Genomic DNA, 21461 nt, shown 5'->3' on the forward strand with positions numbered 1-21461 from the left:
GTTACTGAAATCTTGTGTGCCAGTTATGCTGACATGGCCATTTTTTAGAATGAAATCCTTATGGTAACTGATATAATTTAGGTAATGTGAATCAGAAAAACAAAGCTCTGAAGATCAAAATCTTCACCTCATTTTCAAAGAAGCAATGAACACTGCAATTTTTTTTGTGCAAATTTTTGTATATTTCATATAGTTTAAGTTGATAGTGCTTTATATTACACTTTGAGCAAGGTTATGCCTGAGAATAATTTTAATAAATGTATTATTCATATAGTCCGGATCTATGCATTGGACTAGAATATTGGGGCATATTCCATTGAATTAAACATTCAATTTTTTTTACTTGTTGACAAATCAGATTTTTCTTTCTGTGTCTAAGAAAGTGAAGAAAGAGCTCTGAAATCGAGATGACCAAGCTCACTATTCTAGCAGGTAAATTCTCATCAACTTGCCATGTTGCCTCAATAGAATAATAAATAAATTAAGGTATACCAATTTCTGTTACCATATCCAAGATTTATAGCTATTGATCTCTGATGTTTCTCTCTCTTTCTCCTTAGGCTTGTGCCTGGCGATGTGCCAGCTGGGTAAGTTAAACTTTAGTAATACCTACAGTAGGCTACAGTATTTGCAGAGGCAAGATGACATCATCTACACAGTATTACTCAGGTGCACACAAGTGCAACTTAAGGTTACCATTTACACTTTGACTGAGCTATATGAAAATCTCTCAAAAATACATAGAAATTAGACACACCACTGACCCTAGATCTGTTTACACCCATCTACAGCAACTGCCTCTCAGATGGTGTGCTACTTCACCAATTGGTCCCAGTACAGACCTGGCCAAGGGAAGTACATGCCCCAAAATGTCGACCCCTTCCTGTGCACCCATCTGATTTATGCTTTCTCCATCATCAACAACAAAAACGAGCTGGTTACCTATGAGTGGAATGATGACATCCTCTACAAGTCCTTCAATGGCCTGAAGACTAAGTAAGAACTTGAGCATTATTTGCACTTGAAATTTGTGTGAGTGACTAAAACTGCAGTATAAAATTCAAAAGTCTGAATAAATCCTACTAAAATATTCTGGGTTATGCAAATCATATAATATTGTATTTGCTATTTTAAAGGAACCCTAATCTGAAGACCCTACTGGCTGTTGGTGGATGGAACTTTGGTTCAACCCAGTGAGTATTTTTCTAAGCTTTGTTCCTATGTGCCGCTTAAGGCACCTGACATGTTGAATGGTGAAGGCCAGATCAGTATGAATGAAAGCTTAATTTGAGGTCAAAGAAGGATGGTATGGCATAGATATAGACAAGTAACAGCACAATGAATATGAAAGTCTTCTGCACTCACAGTTTTTTTGATCATTACCTCAGATCCTTACCTTTTCAACATATTGTTACCAAATGCCTCTAAAAGCAAGACAAATCTTCTCCCCAGGTTCTCCATTATGGTGTCCAATGCAGCCAACCGTCAGATGTTTATCCAGTCATCAATTAAATTCCTGAGGACTCATGGATTTGATGGTCTGGATCTGGACTGGGAGTACCCTGGATCTCGTGGAAGTCCCCCAGAGGACAAGAAGAGGTTCACTCTGCTCTGCGAGGTGGGTCCTTGAGTTTTTAGTTCAATGTGCAATAATTATCCAAATTATTCTAATTATCCTTTGAGTGTACTAGAAACTGTCTTATCAACTGCTGTGTGCATTTACAGGAACTTGTTGCTGCCTATGAAGCTGAGGCTGCAGCCACTGGCAACACCCAGCTCATGCTGACTGCTGCAGTGTCTGCAGGAAAGGGAACCATTGATGCTGGATATGAAATCGCTGAGATTGCCAAGTGAGTCTTTTGGAATGGTTGACATTTTGAATAAGTCTTGGCTCAGTAGCTAAACTTAATACCCATTTCTTATGTGTTTCCAGGTATCTGGACTTCATCAATGTGATGACCTATGACTTCCATGGAACTTGGGAGCGCTTCACCGGACACAACAGCCCATTGTACCGTGGATCCCAGGACAAGGGTGACCTCATCTACTTTAACACTGTAAGTAAGGCAAACCTTGGGACCCAATGGCATTGTATAGAGTTTCAAACTGTGATAGATTACATTATTATAGCATGAATGACACAAGAACGAATGAATCAATTCAGGCCTAATATCTGTAACCTCCATTCCTCCATTTCTATCTAAGGACTATGCCATGAAGTACTGGAGAGACAACGGCACTCCAGTGGAGAAGCTGAGGATGGGTTTTGCTGCTTATGGTCGTACCTTCCGTCTGACATCATCAGATACTGGTGTTGGAGCCCCAGCTAGCGGTGCTGCATCAGCCGGACCATACACACGTGAAGCTGGCTTCTGGTCCTACTATGAGGTAAAGTATAGATAATGAAAAGTATACCTATTGCATACTTCACACAAGCATACTTCAGACAATAACTTTTATTTGGCCTTTCAGATCTGCACCTTCCTGAAGGGCACAACAATTCAGTGGATTGAAGACCAGAAAGTTCCCTATGCCGCCAAGAACAGTGAGTGGGTAGGATTCGATACCAGGGAGAGCTATGAGATCAAGGTAGGTGGCACAGCAACACACCACAAAGGTGTAACACTATTTAATCATTAGATAATTTGCGTTATATGAAATAGGAGAGGGTTGGAGAGGAGATAAGGGTGAAAGATGCCCTGGTGGCCTTCAACACAATTTAGCCATTCTATCAACCTTGTGCCGTCTCTTGACTAGTTAAGACTTTGATTCCTATTCCCATTCAATCCACAGGTCCAATACATGAAGGACAACAAATTTGGTGGTGCCTTTGTGTGGGCCTTGGATCTGGATGACTTTAAAGGAGAGTTCTGTGGACAGGGAAGCCACCCTCTGCTGTCACATCTCCGCAAACTCATTGATGTTGGTAGGTCTTGCTTCTTCTCGTGATTGACGACAAGGATTATGAATATTTATTATCATGAACAACATAAAGAACTTGGTAGGTTTGACTGAACCAGAGGGTTAGGCTTCATTATAGTAACGTATTTCCACATTTTACCTTTTGGTAAACCTTTTTTTCCCCCAACTCCTTCCGTCTCTCAGACATGCCTCCACTTCCACCTACCACAACCTCCAAACCTGGCGTTACTAGCACTGCACCAGCCACTACCATAACCTCCAAACCTGTCATTACCAGTGCTGCACCAAGCACTAAGACCACCATCCCCGTCCCAGGGCGTGGCTTCTGCAAGGACAAAGCTGACGGGATGTACCCCCATCCTGACGACAGGAACAGCTTTTATGTGTGTGCAGGAGGCAGAACCTTTGTGAGGAAGTGTGGAGTCGGCACTGTCTTTGAGGACAGCTGCAAGTGCTGCGTCTGGCCCTGAGTGTTAACTGGGCCAACAGTCATTGATTGACATCTAAGTACTGCTTAATGCCTGTGGGAAAAGATCTCTCTTTGTGCTATGTAGACAATAATAAGCTGTAACGTTGTTGTGTTTTGAGAACAACTTGGTAAAGTGGAAAATGTTGATTTTCAAAATGTGTATATTAATTCCATAAAAGTGCCAAAATAAAACTGTTTTGACAAATCAGTGAGAGTTTTTATTTGGTTGAAACCATATAGCGAAAGAGAAAAGTGCTGGTTAGAATACCCATCTGTTGCACTCATTTGAATCTTTGTGAAAGCTAGGTTTTGATAGCCTGCATCAGCTTTCTGTGCAATGATCTCTCTTTGTCTCCAACCATTGCTTCTTTCTCACTGGCTGTTTACATGCACACAATAAGCTAATAATTTCCCTTGTTCTGATTATGTTCACATGCGTAGTAGAAGCACCAGTGAAGTGGTAAATTTGTTTGCCGCAAGCAGATTTTTGTTTCCACCTGTGTCCATTCGGTGATTTTGCTCGCCATGACATTACTTACACCGAAATGGGCAGAGTGCACAATAGAGGGACTGTCAGACCATACCACACTCCAAAAGCAACTCAAAATATGTATGACCAACGCTACAACAATGTTGCCCTTTTAGGTGATGAATCCAACAGTCGGTAAAAGAAACCCCAGACTTCAGGCTCATCAGCTGTGGCCGCGCATCCATGTGCTTCACTCTCAGCTTCCTCTCTGATGTCTACTGAAACACCCTGGGTGCATTCCATTTGGCCTAACAGGATTAGATTAAAGTGCAGCAACGACAATTGGTGTCTGTTAGAAGCTCAGCATTGCTGTGTGCCCCCCTTGACTCTCATCTCTCCAAATTCACTGAGAACTCAATTGTTTTATCTTCTTTGTAAATTTCAAGCTCACCTCCTCTTCCCCTTATAGTCATATTTGTAATAATCACTTGTTCATACCTTCTTGCTCCCTGGTAGATGAGATCCTTTCTCTTCCTAAATCTATCCTTTATAATCTCATACTATTTTCTGAAACTTCTTCTTTTTCTGTGACCAGGGGTAACTGGGAGGAGCAGCTTGGATTTGACTTTACAGATGGTGGGAGGAAGCTCTCGTTAGGGTGAACTGTACTTCTTCATGTGCTTGACTTGAGTAGTGCTTGTGAAAGGTGTTCTTCTCTCACTGATCACACTCAAATGTTTTACTCCTGCCCAAAATTAACTGGGTTCTGGTCTTATTTTTCCCATGGCGCGACATGCAGCCCGGGGCAGAAAGTGGCAAATTCAGGTCATTCAGTCACTCACTGACTCAGGGACAGTTTGCACGGAGCCTGCGCTTCGTCAGATGGCCTCTAGAGGGGGCACCGTGGGTCTGCACAGGATCTGTGCATGTTTTGATACTTTGTCCAGAGCTCTTAAAATTAAACTTGAACACTGTCCCTTAACTGCTATCTTTGGTGTGCCCAAAGATAAAAGAGAGGGGGATGTTGTGGCCTTTGCCTCACTTATAGCCCGCCGGCATGCTTTATGTTCATGTTTTTTATGTTTTTTGTTGGAAATGTCCAACCTCACCTTCTGCATATTCCTGGTTGGAAGATTTGATGTCTTTTCTTCATTTAGAAAAAATTAAATATATAATATGAGAGGCTCTACTGACAATTTCCACAACAGATGAAACTCAGTGGTTTTCTTAGGTCAAATGACTCGCCTCCCTAGACTGCGTATGATGTGTGATTAGGTGAGCGTGTGTGGGTTGTCTCCCAGCATTGTTTTTTCCTTTTGGGTTGTATAAAAAAATGAAATAAAAATGGATCACGTCATTATATTGACTGCTGTCTTCCAATAAAAAACACACACACAAAAAAGATTAAGGTGCAGTATTCTCATAACCAAGTTAGAGCGAAGATTTGTTGTGCAGGTTAAGTTGACTATATACACGTGAAAATACATGAGTACGGACTCCGCACTCTCTGTCACTCGCTTTCTTTCTCTCTATCAAAAAAGAAGTGTCGGACCGAAAAAATGCAAAACATTTTTCCATACATCTTTCATTCTTATACAGCTCTGCCCTTTTCACATCACATTGAAGGCAACACCACATGTTGGTTTGCTTGTTTGTTCTGACTATATCACACAATTCTCTCAAGTGCCCCAGCCAGCTCTAAGCTGAACATATGATTTCAAGTCAGTTGGCACCACTTATTATTATGGACCAGAAAAACAACTACATGGCTGTGGAGCAACTTAATGATCATGGCCAATGCCCAACAAAGGGGAAAGATAAGTAATCTGAATGCAACTATTGGTCTAGGAACAAAAACAGTAGAGGCTCAAGTTTAATTACTTTCATAATGCATTTTGTAGCATGACTGTCACAAATGTACAGGAACCTATTTTTGGTCATTATACTGTAATCGGTCAAAACATGCCACCATTATTCACCATAATTCCTCTCTCTTATTCAAATGATAACATCAATTTAATTTGAAATGTTACTATTTTAAATCAAAATTATAATTGAAGTTACTTATTGCTCTTGTCCTGGGGAAAAAAATGTATGTCCAATGTATGTCAGGTTAATTAATGAATGGCAAGATTAAGATAAAGATTAAGATTATCAATGCATGTACATACAGTAAGTAAGTTTCATGACCTAAGAAGGATTAATTCAGGGCAAAATCCCATGTAATGTTTATAATATTTGAGTATCAGTGGGAAAATGAGGACTTTAACAACTCCCAAAAAGTTAATGACAACAGTCAAATAAGACAGATTTCCACATTTCCAAACGAATGTAAAATGTCAGTTCTGTGATCCACTTTATCCTAAGGTTGTTTTGTTCATGTTGATTGATATGCCCAATGACCCAAATTACCAGTCATGCATCGAGTGCATGCTGTGCAAGTGAATACTACACTGAGTAAATTATTATCTACATATGACTTGGCAGGATCTTATCAAATCAAGTTCTAATAATATTTACCACCCCCCACTCTTTTATCAAGACTCCTCCTTTCCCTGTCCTGAATAAACAATATAAAAGTCTAAGCATTGCTGCTGTTGTTTGGGTCTTTCATCTGGTGGAGGTCTCAAGGTAAGTTTACGGGAATTATTCTTTATTTTAAGTATTATTGCAAGTATTATTCAAAGAAAAAGGAAAGGTGACAATCTCAGGAAGGGGGCCTCTTTTTGACCCTGGCTCCATGTCACTTTTTGTCTTATAGAAACATAGTGAAGCTGTGACCACTGCAATCAAGATGACCAAGCTCACAATCCTTGCAGGTATTTCCAGAATTTATCCTCATCTGTTACTGTATCTAATTTTTGGATTTTTACATTTAAAGTATCAGCACATTGCTTTTCTTTATGGTAAATAGTTTTTCATTGCAGACAATGCTGTCATCGTGTAGACAGCTTGTATATTACGGTATAGACTGTGTATTTTATTGAACTGACCCTTTCTCTCCTGCACTCCTTAGGCTTATGCCTGGTGATGTGCCAGCTGGGTAAGTTGTGATACATTCATATCAACTAACATAATTTGATTTGGGATTTTACTTGTAGAGTTAATAACATCAGTGGCATCAATGCTTTCTTTAAATCTAAGCACAGTTTATATGTAAAACTAAATGTGTGGATATAATATCATCCACAGTTAATCAGCAGTCAATGTGTCTGACTCTAGATATGATCTCTCCCCAATTCCGAACACAGCAACTGCCAACCAGATGGTGTGCTACTTCACCAACTGGTCCCAGTACAGACCTGACCAAGGGAAGTACATGCCACAAGACGTGGACCCCTTCCTGTGCACCACCCTGATCTACGCCTTCGCCATGATCAACCATGCCAACGAGCTGGTTACCTATGAATGGAACGATGAGGTTCTCTACAAATCCTTCAATGGACTGAAGAGCAAGTAAGTGGCCAGTGTCATGGTACAAAGAGTGGCTTTTGCAATTTCCCCAATAAATGTAATAAGATGATACGTTATTGATCCCCATAGGGAAATTCTTTTTTCTAATTGTCACCAATTTTACACCCCTATTCATTTTCATTAGAATGTGAATGGAATATTGCTATAGCCTAAATTATAAATTTGTCTAGCAAAGTCTAGGAATTACAAACCTGAATAAAATGTCATCATTACCTGTGGAGGTAATGTAATGTAATGTTGACTTACTCAACCCTCTGCTGTATTCAGGAATCCTCATCTGAAGACTCTGTTGGCCGTTGGTGGATGGAACTTTGGTTCAAGACAGTGAGTATTCTTTTAAGCCACAAACACTATGCATCACTTGCCTAAACGTTCTTATACCCAATGAAATATGTCTCGAAATATGTAACAACCAGGTAAGAAGAGAGTGGTCTGGTTGTAGGTAAATTCAGTAATGTCATAAGTAAATGTGAATAGTCTTATAAGGTATATTTATTTCCAAACTTAGGCTACTGATACAGTAAACTGTCTTGTCTTTAGCCATAGTCTCTACTCCAGTGTTTGGCTTTGTTAGCTAGCCAGCAAGCTAATATAGCACAGCAACTGATGTCAATATGTGTCTACTAGCCTATACTTGATATGTTAGCTAGTGTGCAAATCAGACGTGTCTACAACAAGACAGTGATAGCTAACCAGATGGTTTGCAAGCTAACAACCTGACATCTAAACACAAAGTTGATCAGTGGCAAAATGATCAGTTCCCAGTCAAAAACAGCATAGAAATGAACCATGTCTACTCAATTGTGCTGAGACAGCTAAGTTGTACATTTAAAAGCGCAATCAGTTGTTCACAGCAACTGTTTCCCAGGGGCTAAGGACCTCCAATATGGCTGCCAGAGGGTGTGTTACGTCACCTGAAAGCACTGTTTTTTTAAGAGTTAAGCTTTTTGAATGGAGCCTAAGGTATAATGACAAAACCTCAATCTCCTTTCCAGGTTCTCCATCATGGTGTCTAGTGCAGCAAACCGTCAGACATTCATCCAGTCTACTATCAAATTCCTGAGGACTCATGGATTTGATGGTCTGGATCTGGACTGGGAGTATCCCGGAGCTCGTGGTAGTCCCCCAGAGGACAAGCAGAGATTCACTCTGCTTTGCAGGGTGGGTAGAGAACTCTTTTAGTTCAGTTTTCAGCTATGGTTCACAAATATGGCTTCTTTTCCAACTGTGGTTTACAATATATTTTACCTATGCCTTTTTTGTGGTGTGCATTTACAGGAACTTGTTGCTGCGTATGCAGCTGAGGCTGCAGCCACTGGCAACACCCAGCTCATGCTGACTGCTGCAGTGTCTGCAGGAAAGGGAACCATTGATGCTGGATATGAAATCGCTGAGATTGCCAAGTGAGTCTGCTGACTGGCTTGAAGACTCTTAGATATGTTTTCGTTTTTTGAAATGGTTATTCCTATTGTTCCATTTTGTGTCTCCAGGGAACTGGACTTCATCAATGTGATGACCTATGACTTCCATGGGACTTGGGAGACATTCACTGGACACAACAGCCCACTGTATCGTGGATCCCAGGACAAGGGTGACCTCATCTACTTTAACACTGTAAGGAGACATGAGGGGCTGGGGAAAATTAGCTTGAGAGATGACTCTTACAGTAAAAGTCTGTCCAACCATGTCAACTCATAATTTGTCTTTATTTTGCTTCTTCCATTCCTTTTTAGGACTTTGCCATGAAGTACTGGAGAGACAACGGCACCCCAGTGGAGAAGCTGAGGATGGGTTTTGCTGCTTATGGTCGTACCTTCCGTCTGACATCATCAGACACTGGTGTTGGAGCCCCAGCTAGCGGCCCTGCATCAGCCGGATCATACACACGTGAAGCTGGCTTCTGGTCCTACTATGAGGTAATGTCTAGATAATGACTGGGGTGAAGCAATTAACGACTATCTTACATGTATCCACTGCAATGGCATTTATTTTCTAATTAATCTAATCCTCATGATTCTAATGGTCTGGGTAGTGGCTAGAGAGACTGTCCTGAAATTGGAAGGTCAAAGTTTTGATCCATAAGATGGCCAGAGTCCATCCCTATTGCAAGGTCCTTTAACAATACACTGATACCATATTTGGCACTATGACACTGTGCAACATAAGTATATAGTCATGTAAAGTCTGAAAAAACCCTTCCTTTTTGTCTGTGGTCCAGATCTGCGGCTTTGTGAAGGGTACCACCCTGCAGTGGATTGAAGACCAGAAAGTTCCCTATGCCACCAAGAACGAGCGAGATCGTTCAATACTGCCGCGAAACGAGCTGCAATGTAATCCGACGGGGCAAATCGCACCGTCAATGTACGTCCACTAAAAGTGCTTGTTTTTGCCACTGACAGGCTCAGATTGTTATTATAAGTGTCTGACAACATTATGGAAAGGACCCTACAGAGAAATGAAACGTTTTTCTTTGCCTTTCCCTTGATCCAGTCTGTGTGTAACCAAGTCTCGCTCAAGTCTCGCAAGAGTTGAGTTGTTGCAGGAAGTTACACACAGACCGGATCAAGCGAAAGGTAAAGAAAAACGTTTCATTTCTCTGTAGGGTCCTTTCCACGGACGTACATTGACGGTTCACATTTGCCCCATCGGATTACATTGCAGCTCGTTTCACGGCTGCCGGCTGACGCGATCTCGCTCAATACTGGACCAATTTCAAAAATTGTTGTCCCCATTAGTTACTTAGACACAAAAAGTTGGGAAAATAGGGTCCAGGTTGAAAAATACTGAAGTTACCCTTTAACAAAATACTGATTCCATATTTGGCACCATGACACTGTGTAACATAAGCATATAGTCATGTAAAGTCTGAAAAAACCCTTCCCTTTTGTCTGTGGTCCAGATCTGTGGCTTTATGAAGGGTACCACCCTGCAGTGGATTGAAGACCAGAAAGTTCCCTATGCCACCAAGAACAGTGAGTGGGTAGGATTCGATACCAGGGAGAGCTATGAGATCAAGGTAGGTGGCACATCAACACCATATTTTCCACACATCCAGATCATATCCAAGACACAGATGTATCATTCTCTATCTGTTTCCATCACATAGGTCCGCTACCTGCAGGAGCAGAAGTTCGGCGGTGCCTTTGTGTGGGCGCTGGATCTGGATGACTTTGCTGGACGGTTCTGTGGAGAGGGCAGCCACCCTCTGCTCTCACATCTCCGCAAACTTCTTGATATTGGTAAGTGTGAGAAATTTTCCCCCGGCTCTTTTACTTTACAGTTATCGAACTATAGTCAGCACAGATAAAATAAGGCATTAGTATTAGCAGGGGAGGTCTGGGTCTCCAAACATTTTCTTTGCTGAAGAATACCGAGTAGTAACTAATTTAACGGTCGGCCGTGACGTATTACAGAATCTGATGGAAATGATGCACCCACTTAGTAATTTATGGGAGTAATAAACTAATACATAATGCTGTCCAGATCATTAAAATCACTGACATGCTATGTGCTAAATTATGTTACCAACGTTGTCCTGCAATGCTAATCCTGTCCAGAATCCCAACAGGGCTACAGACAGAGATAGTAATAGATGAACAAATATGTTAACAGTTCTTTACCTGCTTCAAACCTATTCATTTCTTCTCCCTCCACCATCTAGAGCTGCCCCCACTGCCCCCTACCACCACCCCAAAACCCGGCGTTAGCACCCCCACCCCTTCAACCACCACCACCACCCACGCTCCAGGGAGCGGCTTCTGTAACGGCAAACTTGACGGCTTGTACGCCAACCCAGACGACAAGACCAGCTTCTACATGTGCGCTGGTGGCATCACCCATGTGAGGCAGTGCGGATCTGGATCCATCTATGATGAGGGCTGCAAGTGCTGCGCCTGGCCCTGAGCAATGAGTGGAGAAAATGTGCATATTACAACAGCTAGAAACCATTCGCAAACATCACATAATATTCTGACGATGCAGAATGATAAGCTCTTATATCTCCTGTGTATATAAGCATTTACCGAAATGAGCCTCTGATTAATGTTGTATAGATACAATTCTTGTGAAATAATGTGTGTATATTTTCCAGATTGTAAGCAAAAGAATTAAAGTACTTTTGTACATATTGTTAAGTCCTCTCCTCATTTAAAGCCACAGCTTTTGGTCACGTATGTTTAAAATCTACTGGATTCTACATGTTTGGTTCCTCTAACCTGAGAAGTCAGAGTGAACACACGCACATCTCTTTTCCAGGTGCTGGAAATAGTTAATAGAAATAGTTACTTCATGCATGAAATAGTTACTTCATGCAAATTCAAAAAGACTCGCAACACTCTACACTTTTCCCCCATGGGCCCGAAACGTTGTATTTTTTAATGTAGAATAAAGTAAGCAAAATTTTGGGAGCTGCCACAGTGTTGCGAGTCTTTTTGAATTTGCATGGTTTATTATTGAAAAGTAGAGAAGTAATTAAGCGTCCTCCTGTGATTGTTATGTTTTTTCATTCAGTCAGACCCATGGTGGAAAGTCTAGCACAGAAGGTGGAGATGAAATACCAGCCAACATTATTAGCTTCATACTGACACTGGACTCCAAAGGAAAATTACACTTGCCTTTTTATGATCATGAGCCCCGACAAGAACTATCAAATCTGTTCACATTTTATTGTTTGAAAGTGATGCCTCAATCTGTAATTTTGTCATCTCCCAGATCAACCTTCAAAGCCCCAATCCATTTTGACCAATAATATATATTTTATATATAAATATTATTGAAAGGTGGGACATAAATTTCTTAAAATAGGTAATACATTTTTTTGCAACTGTTAACACAAGAAAATGTAGGTTTATTCCAGTGTTCACAAACAATACACATATACTGTAAACAAAAACAAAAACATCTTATAACAAGTTACATACATAGAAGCACTGCTGATACAACGTGATTTATTATAAAATGCGTATAAAATGAGTATGTGTTGTCTATACCATCATTAAACCAGATCAATGCCAATCTCAATGCAGCGGAGTTTGACGCTGCCCTCACCACCGACAAGAAGCAGAGTGCAGTAAAGTGTAGTGAGGCAAAAGTCTTGCATTGCATGTAATAGCTCAATCAGAGTAAAAAAAGCACCTTTATTTCCCAGTGTGCACAATACAGCTACTAAGGATTGACAGAGATGAACAATTAGGCATAAAGTAAGGAACTCACATTTAGTGCAAATTAGAGGCCTATTGTGCAAGGGCCATATGTAGTAATTGCAACAGTCTTTGGGCTTCTTTTCAACCAACAGCAATTGTATTGTATATTGTTATCGGCATCAAAGGAACATGGTCAATAGGCAAATTTTGATATCGCCCAAGCCTAGCCCTAACTCCTAGTACACACCTTTTGATTAATGTTACAATCTAATATTGTGCTGTGATTGCACAGTTACATCCAATTATGTCCCTTCTAGCTTTCTGAATCTCTAGGTGAGCTGCAGGTAAATAAATAACATAAAATTCCTCTTTTGATATACATGCCCACTGGGTCAGCAGATTGGGTCTTTTCTGTGGCAAAACTAGCTACAACATGTGTATTAAACTATTGTGTTGTGGAGAGTCCCTAGATGCACATTCAAGTTTATATAACAATAATAATAAGCAAGTAGACACCATATGGTTGGTAATTCGGTGACCTTTGTTATACCAATAAGGACAATATAATATGACACGTTATTGATAAGAGTGATTTCTATGAGCACTGGAAAGTTCATTGGACAAAGTCTGCAAAATCACTGGCATAAATAACTGCTCAAGGTTACATCCCTGCACAACTTTCCCTGCTCAAGTGTGTTAGCCTGGAATGAAATCTAGGAAGAGTAGGCTACCCATGTGCCCCACCAACCTCCCCTTTCCCGTATCACAGTTTACACATGGCTGTATTATTTTATGGCAATGTTTGTTGCTCTTGGTTTGAAGTTATGTCCTCCCCCTTAGGGTTGCGTCTGGTGATGCATCAGGTGGGTGCGTTTTATTATTTCTTTGAAGGGTATCAACTTCTCCCATTCAGTGTTTGATGTCACAAGCGTTACATTATCCTGGTCGAAATTCTGATCTTTCTCAAGAGTTGTGATATAATAACTGGGTAGCTTTACTTGTATTGTGTCCATAACAAAGCAGCATGAACATTAGACGTGACAAATATGTTGTTTTATAATTGTTAGCCACGTTACTGTGTAATAGGTTTTTTTTGTTAACGTCTAATTAGAAATAGTTCATATGTTGTTAGGGGCCTGTAAAATTAAGGGTTACCCCAAAACTCAATCTTCTGACCAGGTTCTCCATCATGGTGTCCAATGTAGCCAACTATCAGAATTTAATTCAGTCGGCTGTCAAATTCCAGAGGGCTGAATTTGATTGTCTGGACTGGGAGCACTGGATCTCTTGGAAGATCAAGGTAGAATGTACGTTACTATATTTTCACCAAAATGCTGTGTAATGGTTCTATCCCTTTCTTTTGTGCTGTCTCTCTTGCTCTCTCATTTTTACCTCTCTATTCCGCCCTGTAGGTCGACAACCTGAAGGAGATCAAATTTGCTGGAGAAAAATTTTGAGCGATTTTCTGTACTCTTACTTTACATCAATATCATATTTTCATACATCATAATATTTTAGCCTTCAGTTACCACAGCAGCAATTGAAGTGAAAGAACTTAAAAAGCTTGAAGTACATCGCTTGCACACCAAAACACCCATTGCTGAGAGTTTAACAACAATGTCAGTGTAGAGGCACTCATCATCAAGTAAGTGCTTGTGGAGTTTTTGCAGGAAAACTGTTATAGAAAACAAATGAAGATTCCCGCATTCAAAATTCACCTCTGCTGTGTCTTTTATTGCCTGTTCACGTTTCAGTCTTGATACCGAAATTGATACAGAAATTGATTCTATGGGTGATGTGATGGGGATCGGAGTCTTTCCCAGCACCATTTCAAGGAGTGCCTATGGTGTGTATGTTCCATATTTATCATAAAACTAGCAGTTAACCATATGGTCATGGAAAACATGAAAAAAACACTACTGTTCAAGTAGCAAGAGAAGCAATATAAAATACTGTAAAATATTTGACATGTCCCTCCAACATCAAGAAGTATGACACAATTGGTGAGCTTTACTATATGGATAGGAGCGTTATAAAGAGATATAGGCCATTGGTGTGTCATGAAGACATTGTTCATTGTTCTTCATGTTACATATCAAAGTGACAGTTATTTGACCTACTGTATATTAGACCAAAGTTTGGGATATCAGTTGTCAGTAAGTAGAAAACAGCACAATGTAGGGCAGTTCGACAAGGTTAGTTAATTCAGATAAGGACTTATCCTTGGATGAGAAGTACCTGGGTTGTTTCCTCATACATTGGACCGACATTATCTATTAGGCAACAGCCACTTAGTAATCACTGATTAGATTAGTCTGGTGTTTTGTCCATTCTCAAACAAATATCCTATAATACACAAGACAACAGTTCATATACATTATTCGAATCAGGTAGAAACTCTGGACCTGCTCCATAGACAATAAATGGGGCCCATGGTTCTGAACCAGAACTTGCCACCACATGTATGTAAATTTAAATTGATTAGCATCTATCACAATTTGCTTAAATGTTGGAAGAATTTGCCTTGTTTGCTTATAGTGGAAACTATGCAATGTCCAACAATGATCACTTTCATTTCTGCCTTCAGTCTATACATTATTCTAACTATTATTATTGTTTTTGTTAATATTGCTAGTATATAGTAGTAGTGTTAGCGTTATTAGTGTTCAGTATTAGTATCACTTCACAATGCAGGCTACTTTTCCATCTAAGTGGAAACTTGCAAAGATCTTATATAAATCTTTATAAATACTAAACCAAAGACTATTTCTCAAATGGGGTCAATCATCTTTAACAGCAGTGATGTCTGTCGTCAGGTTAATAAATAGCTGTCAATCGCATGCAACTTTCATACTAATACCTCTTATTAACAGGGTCCATGCCCTTTGTTTTTCCATTATGGTCACACACAGTTGTAAAAGTTCTATCTATGACCTGAATGGGCTTTGTTCATTCCAAGACCTTGAAGAAACATATTCTCTCTCTGGCTCTGCTTGGTTTCTATATCTCAAACTATGTACAGCATCTAAAACATAGGGCTGGACGATATGGTTGAAATCAATATCATGATAATCATAAGGATTTTTCTCGATATCAATATATATCACGATATGGTTCATGTATGCAAAATCACGTTAAATAATCAAATTAATGTTCATCTCATTGAACCGAATGGTAATGTTAGGTGTGATGTCAAACAAAAATAAAATTGAAAAAAATTGAAATTTTCAAATAATATCCCTACCATACCTCATTTTATCAGAGTTTTTAAGTAAAATTTGCTTGTCATCATCAATTTAGACAGCAGAAATGTGTGTCACGATATTAAAATATCTTCATATCATCACGATATGATTCCACTGAAAGACAATAACGATAATATTGAATTATCGTCCAGTCCTACTAAAACATATGGAGTCCACTGGGATTCACAGCTCTACACTCATCCTCTAGCTTATATGGTTCTTACTACTAGATCAAGTTCTTTAGTTTGTCATCTATACAATAAACTATCTTTTCATAGCAACATACCCCTCATCTGCACAACTAATTGGGAAAAATATTTACATGAATATGTGTCTGATTCAAACTGATTGATTCAAACATAATTCTATCCTACCAGGAAAAAATAATCTCACTAGCAGCCTCAACAGCGGCTAAAACTGGGCCGCCATAAATCAACTGTCACTTCTGATTTATAGTACTTATCTTAGCAAAATATTATGACCCAATAATGTTTAATCTGATATCCAACCCACCTCGTGTCATCAAAACAGTATAAAAAGCAGGTTATTACTGTTGCTCACTGGTTCTTTCCTTGGTTCTTCTTAATCTGGTGAAAGTCCCAAGGTAGGCTTAGAGGAGCAGTTCAGTTTCTTTATTAATTAAAATAATAGAATTGGTCATTTATACCTCTACTGAACCATTATATGTAAAGTCTAATTTTTGTTTTAGTTTCTTTATGGGTCATGTAGTCCATGTTTGTTTAAACCAATTTAATTATTGGCTTATTATGCATGTTGAAGAGATCTGAATGCAAAGGTTCAAATATTACAGAAAAATCAGTCCGAATTCTGTAGAATTTTGCCTCTCTTTGCTAACATGTTTAAACATCCTTCTTCATCTTGTTGTGTTACAGTAAAAACCAGCTTTGAGATCAAGATGACCAAGCTCACCATTCTTGCAGGTGACTCATTGTTACTCATTACTATAACTTTGATGTTACTCATCTTCTGAAAACCAGTACAGAATTTAACCATCTGTAGAGTGGGTGTATTATTACAGACAGTTTTTGACATCAAGTGTCTCTCTCTTTCCATAGGCCTGTGCCTGGTATTATGCCAGCTGGGTAAGTGATGCTTGCCTTACATGTATTTTCAAACAAATAACATTAGTATTCTAGTTTTCAGTTTTAGTTATGGATTGCCAACAATGTCCAAGCATGCAAGTTGTGCAACCTCTTCATATTTGTCTGAACATACAGTTATTTTTTCTACTTCAAACATTAATCAGTAACTCAATAAACAACAAGTACAAGTTGTGCAGAGTCCCACAGTGCATTCATGGTGATGGCATATAGATCTAATTAATGATCAGTTGATTAATTAATGATCAGTTTATTAGAATGTGATCTTCTTTACTGCTTAATAATTGCCTGTTAATATTGAAGTGACTGGCATTTGATAAATCACAGTTGGAGGATTTTCTAAAAACAAATTTACATTCTAAGTAAGAAGTAAGTTCTCCTCATCATCAAATCTCATTTGCATACAAAGAGATTTTATACAAGTTATCTACAGTGTGAAGATTTATGGTTCAATTTTCCCAACAATTCATCTTCATTAGATAAATTATATACCTCTCAATAAAGAACAGCGTTGATTTGCACAAAACGACTTTTACCTTTTACCAAACAATGACAATGTTTCATATTACCCAGCTATAGGGGAGGGAAGCGTCCCACTTCTGGTTGCCCTGGCTGAATTTGGCTGATGAAGACCATGTTGCTGTAGCAGCTGCACTATGATAAAATAGATCTCTGACATATAAATGACCCAAGATGTGCTTTCTCCCTACAACACAGCAACTGCCACCCAGATGGTGTGCTACTTCACCAACTGGTCCCAGTACAGACCTGACCAAGGGAAGTACAAGCCAGAAGATGTGGACCCCTTCCTGTGCACCACCCTGATCTACGCTTTCGCCATGATCAACAGCAACAATGAGCTGATCACCTATGAGTGGAATGATGAGGTCCTCTACAAGTCCTTCAATGGCCTGAAGGCTAAGTAAGTGGCCTATAGGGAGCTGAAATTTCAGTTATCATGACAGCACTATCTTAGAGTACACTTTAAAATGTGTTGTTCTACCAAGCATAGAAAACATTTGGTGCTACATAGAGAATGTAATAATCCTCCTCAATAATCTCTTCTGTGTTTAGGAATCCTCATCTGACGACTCTGCTGGCCGTTGGAGGATGGAACTTCGGTTCAACCCAGTGAGTATCCAAGTGGTGTCAATATCCCTGATTTGCTCTGCGAAAACATAATTGGATTTTCCGCTTTTGTGAACTTACCCCCATATATGGGTCTTATTACAACTGATTTTAATTCCTCCAGATTCTCCATCACGGTGTCCAATGCAGCCAACCGTCAGAAGTTCATCCAGTCTACTATCAAATTCCTGAGGACTCATGGATTTGATGGTCTGGATCTGGACTGGGAGTACCCTGGATCTCGTGGAAGTCCCCCAGAGGACAAGAGGAGGTTCACACTGCTCTGCCAGGTGGAACATTGACCTTTTAATCTCATGTTGAATGAGGAGCAAATTATCCATTGAGTGTACTAGAAACTGTCTTATCAACTGCTGTGTGCATTTACAGGAACTTGTCGCTGCCTATGAAGCTGAGGCTGCAGCCACTGGCAACACCCAGCTCATGCTGACTGCTGCAGTGTCTGCAGGAAAGGGAACCATTGATGCTGGATATGAAATCGCTGAGATTGCCAAGTGAGTCTTTTGGAATGGCTATTACTTAAACAACAAGGAATGGAAATTATCAAACAAATGATATTGTGTGTGGGTGCAATCACTCTTACAGGTTGTTTTCTTTGGTTTGAACCATGGTTGAAAAGTTTGAAGTCTGTGTAACTTCAGCTAAGCTTGATGGACTTGTCTACGCTCTTCTTCTCTGGTGTTCATACCAGTTAAGAACACATGAAGAAATAGCTGAATATCAGCATCAATCCAGACTTAATTTTGTTATACTAGGTTTTCCAAGCATGAGGAACTTTTGGCTATCATATGTCAACATTCGTCTCCATATACCCATAATGTTTCCTGTTATTGGTACGGATTATGTTCTCAGTAACGAACCGCACCGCAGAGACAGCAGAGACCTGCAGCAGAGACCATGCAGTTGGTGCCACCCGAGTTCAAATAAACCGCTCCAAACATGCTTGGTGTGAATACAGCCTGTGTTTTGATGTGTCTCCAGATATCTGAACTTCATCAATGTGATGACCTATGACTTCCATGGAACTTGGGAGAAATTCACCGGACACAACAGCCCGCTGTTTCGTGGATCCCAGGACAAGGGTGACCTTATCTACTTCAACACTGTAAGGATATATACGAGTACATTAAACCAATAGAGCAAGAGGCATGAGATGAAGAGATGGAATCTGTGTCATGCATGTCTCATATGTAATATATGTCTAAAACTTGATCACAGTAGGCATGGTCTTGCATTTAAACCTCAATTACAACCTTTTTCTCTGTTGATTCTTCCTTTAGGACTATGCCATGAAGTACTGGAGAGACAACGGCACCCCAGTGGAGAAGCTGAGGATGGGTTTTGCTGCTTATGGTCGTACCTTCCGTCTGACATCATCAGACACTGGTGTTGGAGCCCCAGCTAGCGGCCCTGCATCAGCCGGACCATACACACGTGAAGCTGGCTTCTGGTCCTACTATGAGGTAAAGTCTAGATACTGAAACGTAACTGGTCCAGTACAATTGGTGATGAATCAACCTAATATGTAAAGTATGGATAAATTGTTCTCAGTTTAATTTTTTTCATTGCCTTTTTCAGATCTGTGGCTTTATGAAGGGCACCAAAATTCAGTGGATTGAAGACCAGAAAGTTCCCTATGCCACCAAGAACAGTGAGTGGGTAGGATTTGATACCAGGGAGAGCTATGAGATCAAGGTAGGTGGCACATCAACACCATATTTTCCACACATCCAGATCATATCCACGGCACAGATGTATCATTCTCTATCTGTTTCCATCACATAGGTCCGCTACCTGCAGGAGCAGAAGTTCGGCGGTGCCTTTGTGTGGGCGCTGGATCTGGATGACTTTGCTGGACGTTTCTGTGGAGAGGGCAGCCACCCTCTGCTCTCACATCTCCGCAAACTTCTTGATATTGGTAAGTCTTTGAGAACATTTTCCTTGTTCCAATTTTTGTTTGAAAATTGTTTGAACTTCAGTTCAACTTCAGCTCACTGCTGTTTAGGAAACAGTTTGTATTTCTTAAGTTTCGATTCACCACTTCACTGTGGGTGAAGAAGTGTCCATACCGGACACCAGAATTTCATTTGGGCAAAGCGAATCCCAATCCAGGGGCAAGGGACATTCCTCTCTACTAGTTTTCCTTTTACGCTTAAGATAATTTATTTTTCCATAAAAATATTGTGTAGTGCAGCTTTGTGTCATAAAAAGGAATTGCTACCGCTTCACATGCACCACAACCACAGTTCCTTACATCCACACAGGCCTCAATGTAAAGCCCATCTTCCTTTCCATTCTTTTCTCCATCTAGAGCTGCCCCCACTGCCCCCTACCACCACCCCCAAACCCGGCGTTAGCACCCCCGCCCCTCCAACCACCACCACCACCGCCACCACCCACGCTCCAGGGACTGGCTTCTGTAACGGCAAACCAGACGGCTTGTACACCAACCCAGACGACAAGACCACCTTCTACATGTGCGCTGGTGGCATCACCCATGTAAGGAGCTGTGGACCTGGATCCATCTTTGATGAGGGCTGCAAGTGCTGTGTCTGGCCCTGAGCAATGACCTAGAACGTGTGAGGCAAATGCTAATGCAAACATCTAACATCTGACAAATTAAATTACATCAAGTAATAATCTGGTGCTAAAAGGTATCTGGGAATAAAGAACTCTGCTGTATGAAAAAAAAAAAAAAAAAAAATTGTAGATTCGCAATTAGGTTTGTTCACTTTTTTTTTTAAACCTCTGTTGAGAAAATAAATAAACAGTTTTTCTGCAAAATATTGATGCAGTCTTTCTAAATTTAAACAAATTCTAATCTTAATGCTTTAACTGATGTTATCACTTTCGGGATATTTTTTCCCTGGACATTTGCATTTTTAACCACTGCCCAATTTCCTTGTTGGGAACAACTGGACTAAATCAACAACACAAACAGCCAACAACAGCCTACAACTGTCAAGCTGTGTTACACAGAAATGCAGCAAGCAAAGTTAGAAACCTGGTTCATTTTCTCTTTCTCTTTTTTCACCTTACAGACTGTTTTGTCTTACTATCAGTCTCTGGTGACAAAACAATAAACCACCTATGTTTAACAGCATGCACAAAATACCAAATAATACAATTGTGTGAATAGTAACCTCTCTGTGAAGTTCTCCATTAACTGTTTTCTAGTCAATTGCCTGGATTGACGTTTGCAGTCAACTGATTAAGCATTGCTTGTCTGTTTTTCATCCCAAACCAATGGGTGGACATCATGGTCAAGGACTCTTCACTTCTGTCCATAGTTTCCCCTTTGATGATGTCTTTCCCTCAGTCTTTCATACCAACATCATCTTAACTACTGGTCCTTGTGAAACATCAGCAGAGATATTTTCTTTGAGACATGGGAGCCAAAATGATGGGCAACCTAGCATTTTTATACATGATCCTAATCATGATGGGATATTAACTGCTTAATTAACTTAGAGA

At 40.1% G+C, this 21461-nt stretch overlaps 3 protein-coding genes across 4 annotated transcripts; all 3 read left to right on the forward strand.

Annotated features, from left to right (window-relative positions):
* The first annotated feature begins 407 nt into the window (after positions 1-407).
* Positions 408-3392, forward strand: LOC139929665 (acidic mammalian chitinase-like). Of its 2 annotated transcripts, none has more exons than XM_071922632.1 (11): positions 408-432; positions 561-587; positions 792-996; positions 1137-1193; positions 1453-1618; positions 1726-1850; positions 1934-2057; positions 2206-2388; positions 2473-2589; positions 2794-2930; positions 3212-3392. In XM_071922632.1, exons 1-11 carry the CDS (start codon positions 408-410, stop codon positions 3390-3392), a joined length of 1347 nt encoding a protein of 448 aa, XP_071778733.1. The 2 variants fall into 2 exon arrangements, with proteins under 2 accessions (XP_071778733.1, XP_071778732.1); XM_071922631.1 differs by having other exon boundaries at positions 2794-2926; positions 3106-3392.
* Positions 3393-6654: 3262 nt separating this feature from the next.
* LOC139929667 (acidic mammalian chitinase-like) lies at positions 6655-11237 on the forward strand. Its single transcript, XM_071922633.1, has 11 exons — positions 6655-6679; positions 6877-6903; positions 7112-7316; positions 7602-7658; positions 8330-8495; positions 8613-8737; positions 8825-8948; positions 9068-9250; positions 10234-10350; positions 10441-10573; positions 10996-11237. The coding sequence occupies exons 1-11, from the start codon at positions 6655-6657 to the stop codon at positions 11235-11237; spliced, it is 1404 nt and encodes a 467-aa protein (XP_071778734.1).
* A 5399-nt stretch (positions 11238-16636) lies between these two features.
* LOC139929668 (acidic mammalian chitinase-like) lies at positions 16637-20549 on the forward strand. The gene is made up of 11 exons (XM_071922634.2): positions 16637-16661; positions 16797-16823; positions 17559-17763; positions 17916-17972; positions 18094-18259; positions 18357-18481; positions 18969-19092; positions 19268-19450; positions 19566-19682; positions 19773-19905; positions 20299-20549. Exons 1-11 carry the CDS (start codon positions 16637-16639, stop codon positions 20547-20549), a joined length of 1413 nt encoding a protein of 470 aa, XP_071778735.2.
* Positions 20550-21461: the final 912 nt, after the last annotated feature.

The sequence above is a fragment of the Centroberyx gerrardi genome, chromosome 5, assembly GCF_048128805.1.
Source record: "Centroberyx gerrardi isolate f3 chromosome 5, fCenGer3.hap1.cur.20231027, whole genome shotgun sequence".
Classification (NCBI taxonomy): domain Eukaryota; kingdom Metazoa; phylum Chordata; class Actinopteri; order Beryciformes; family Berycidae; genus Centroberyx; species Centroberyx gerrardi.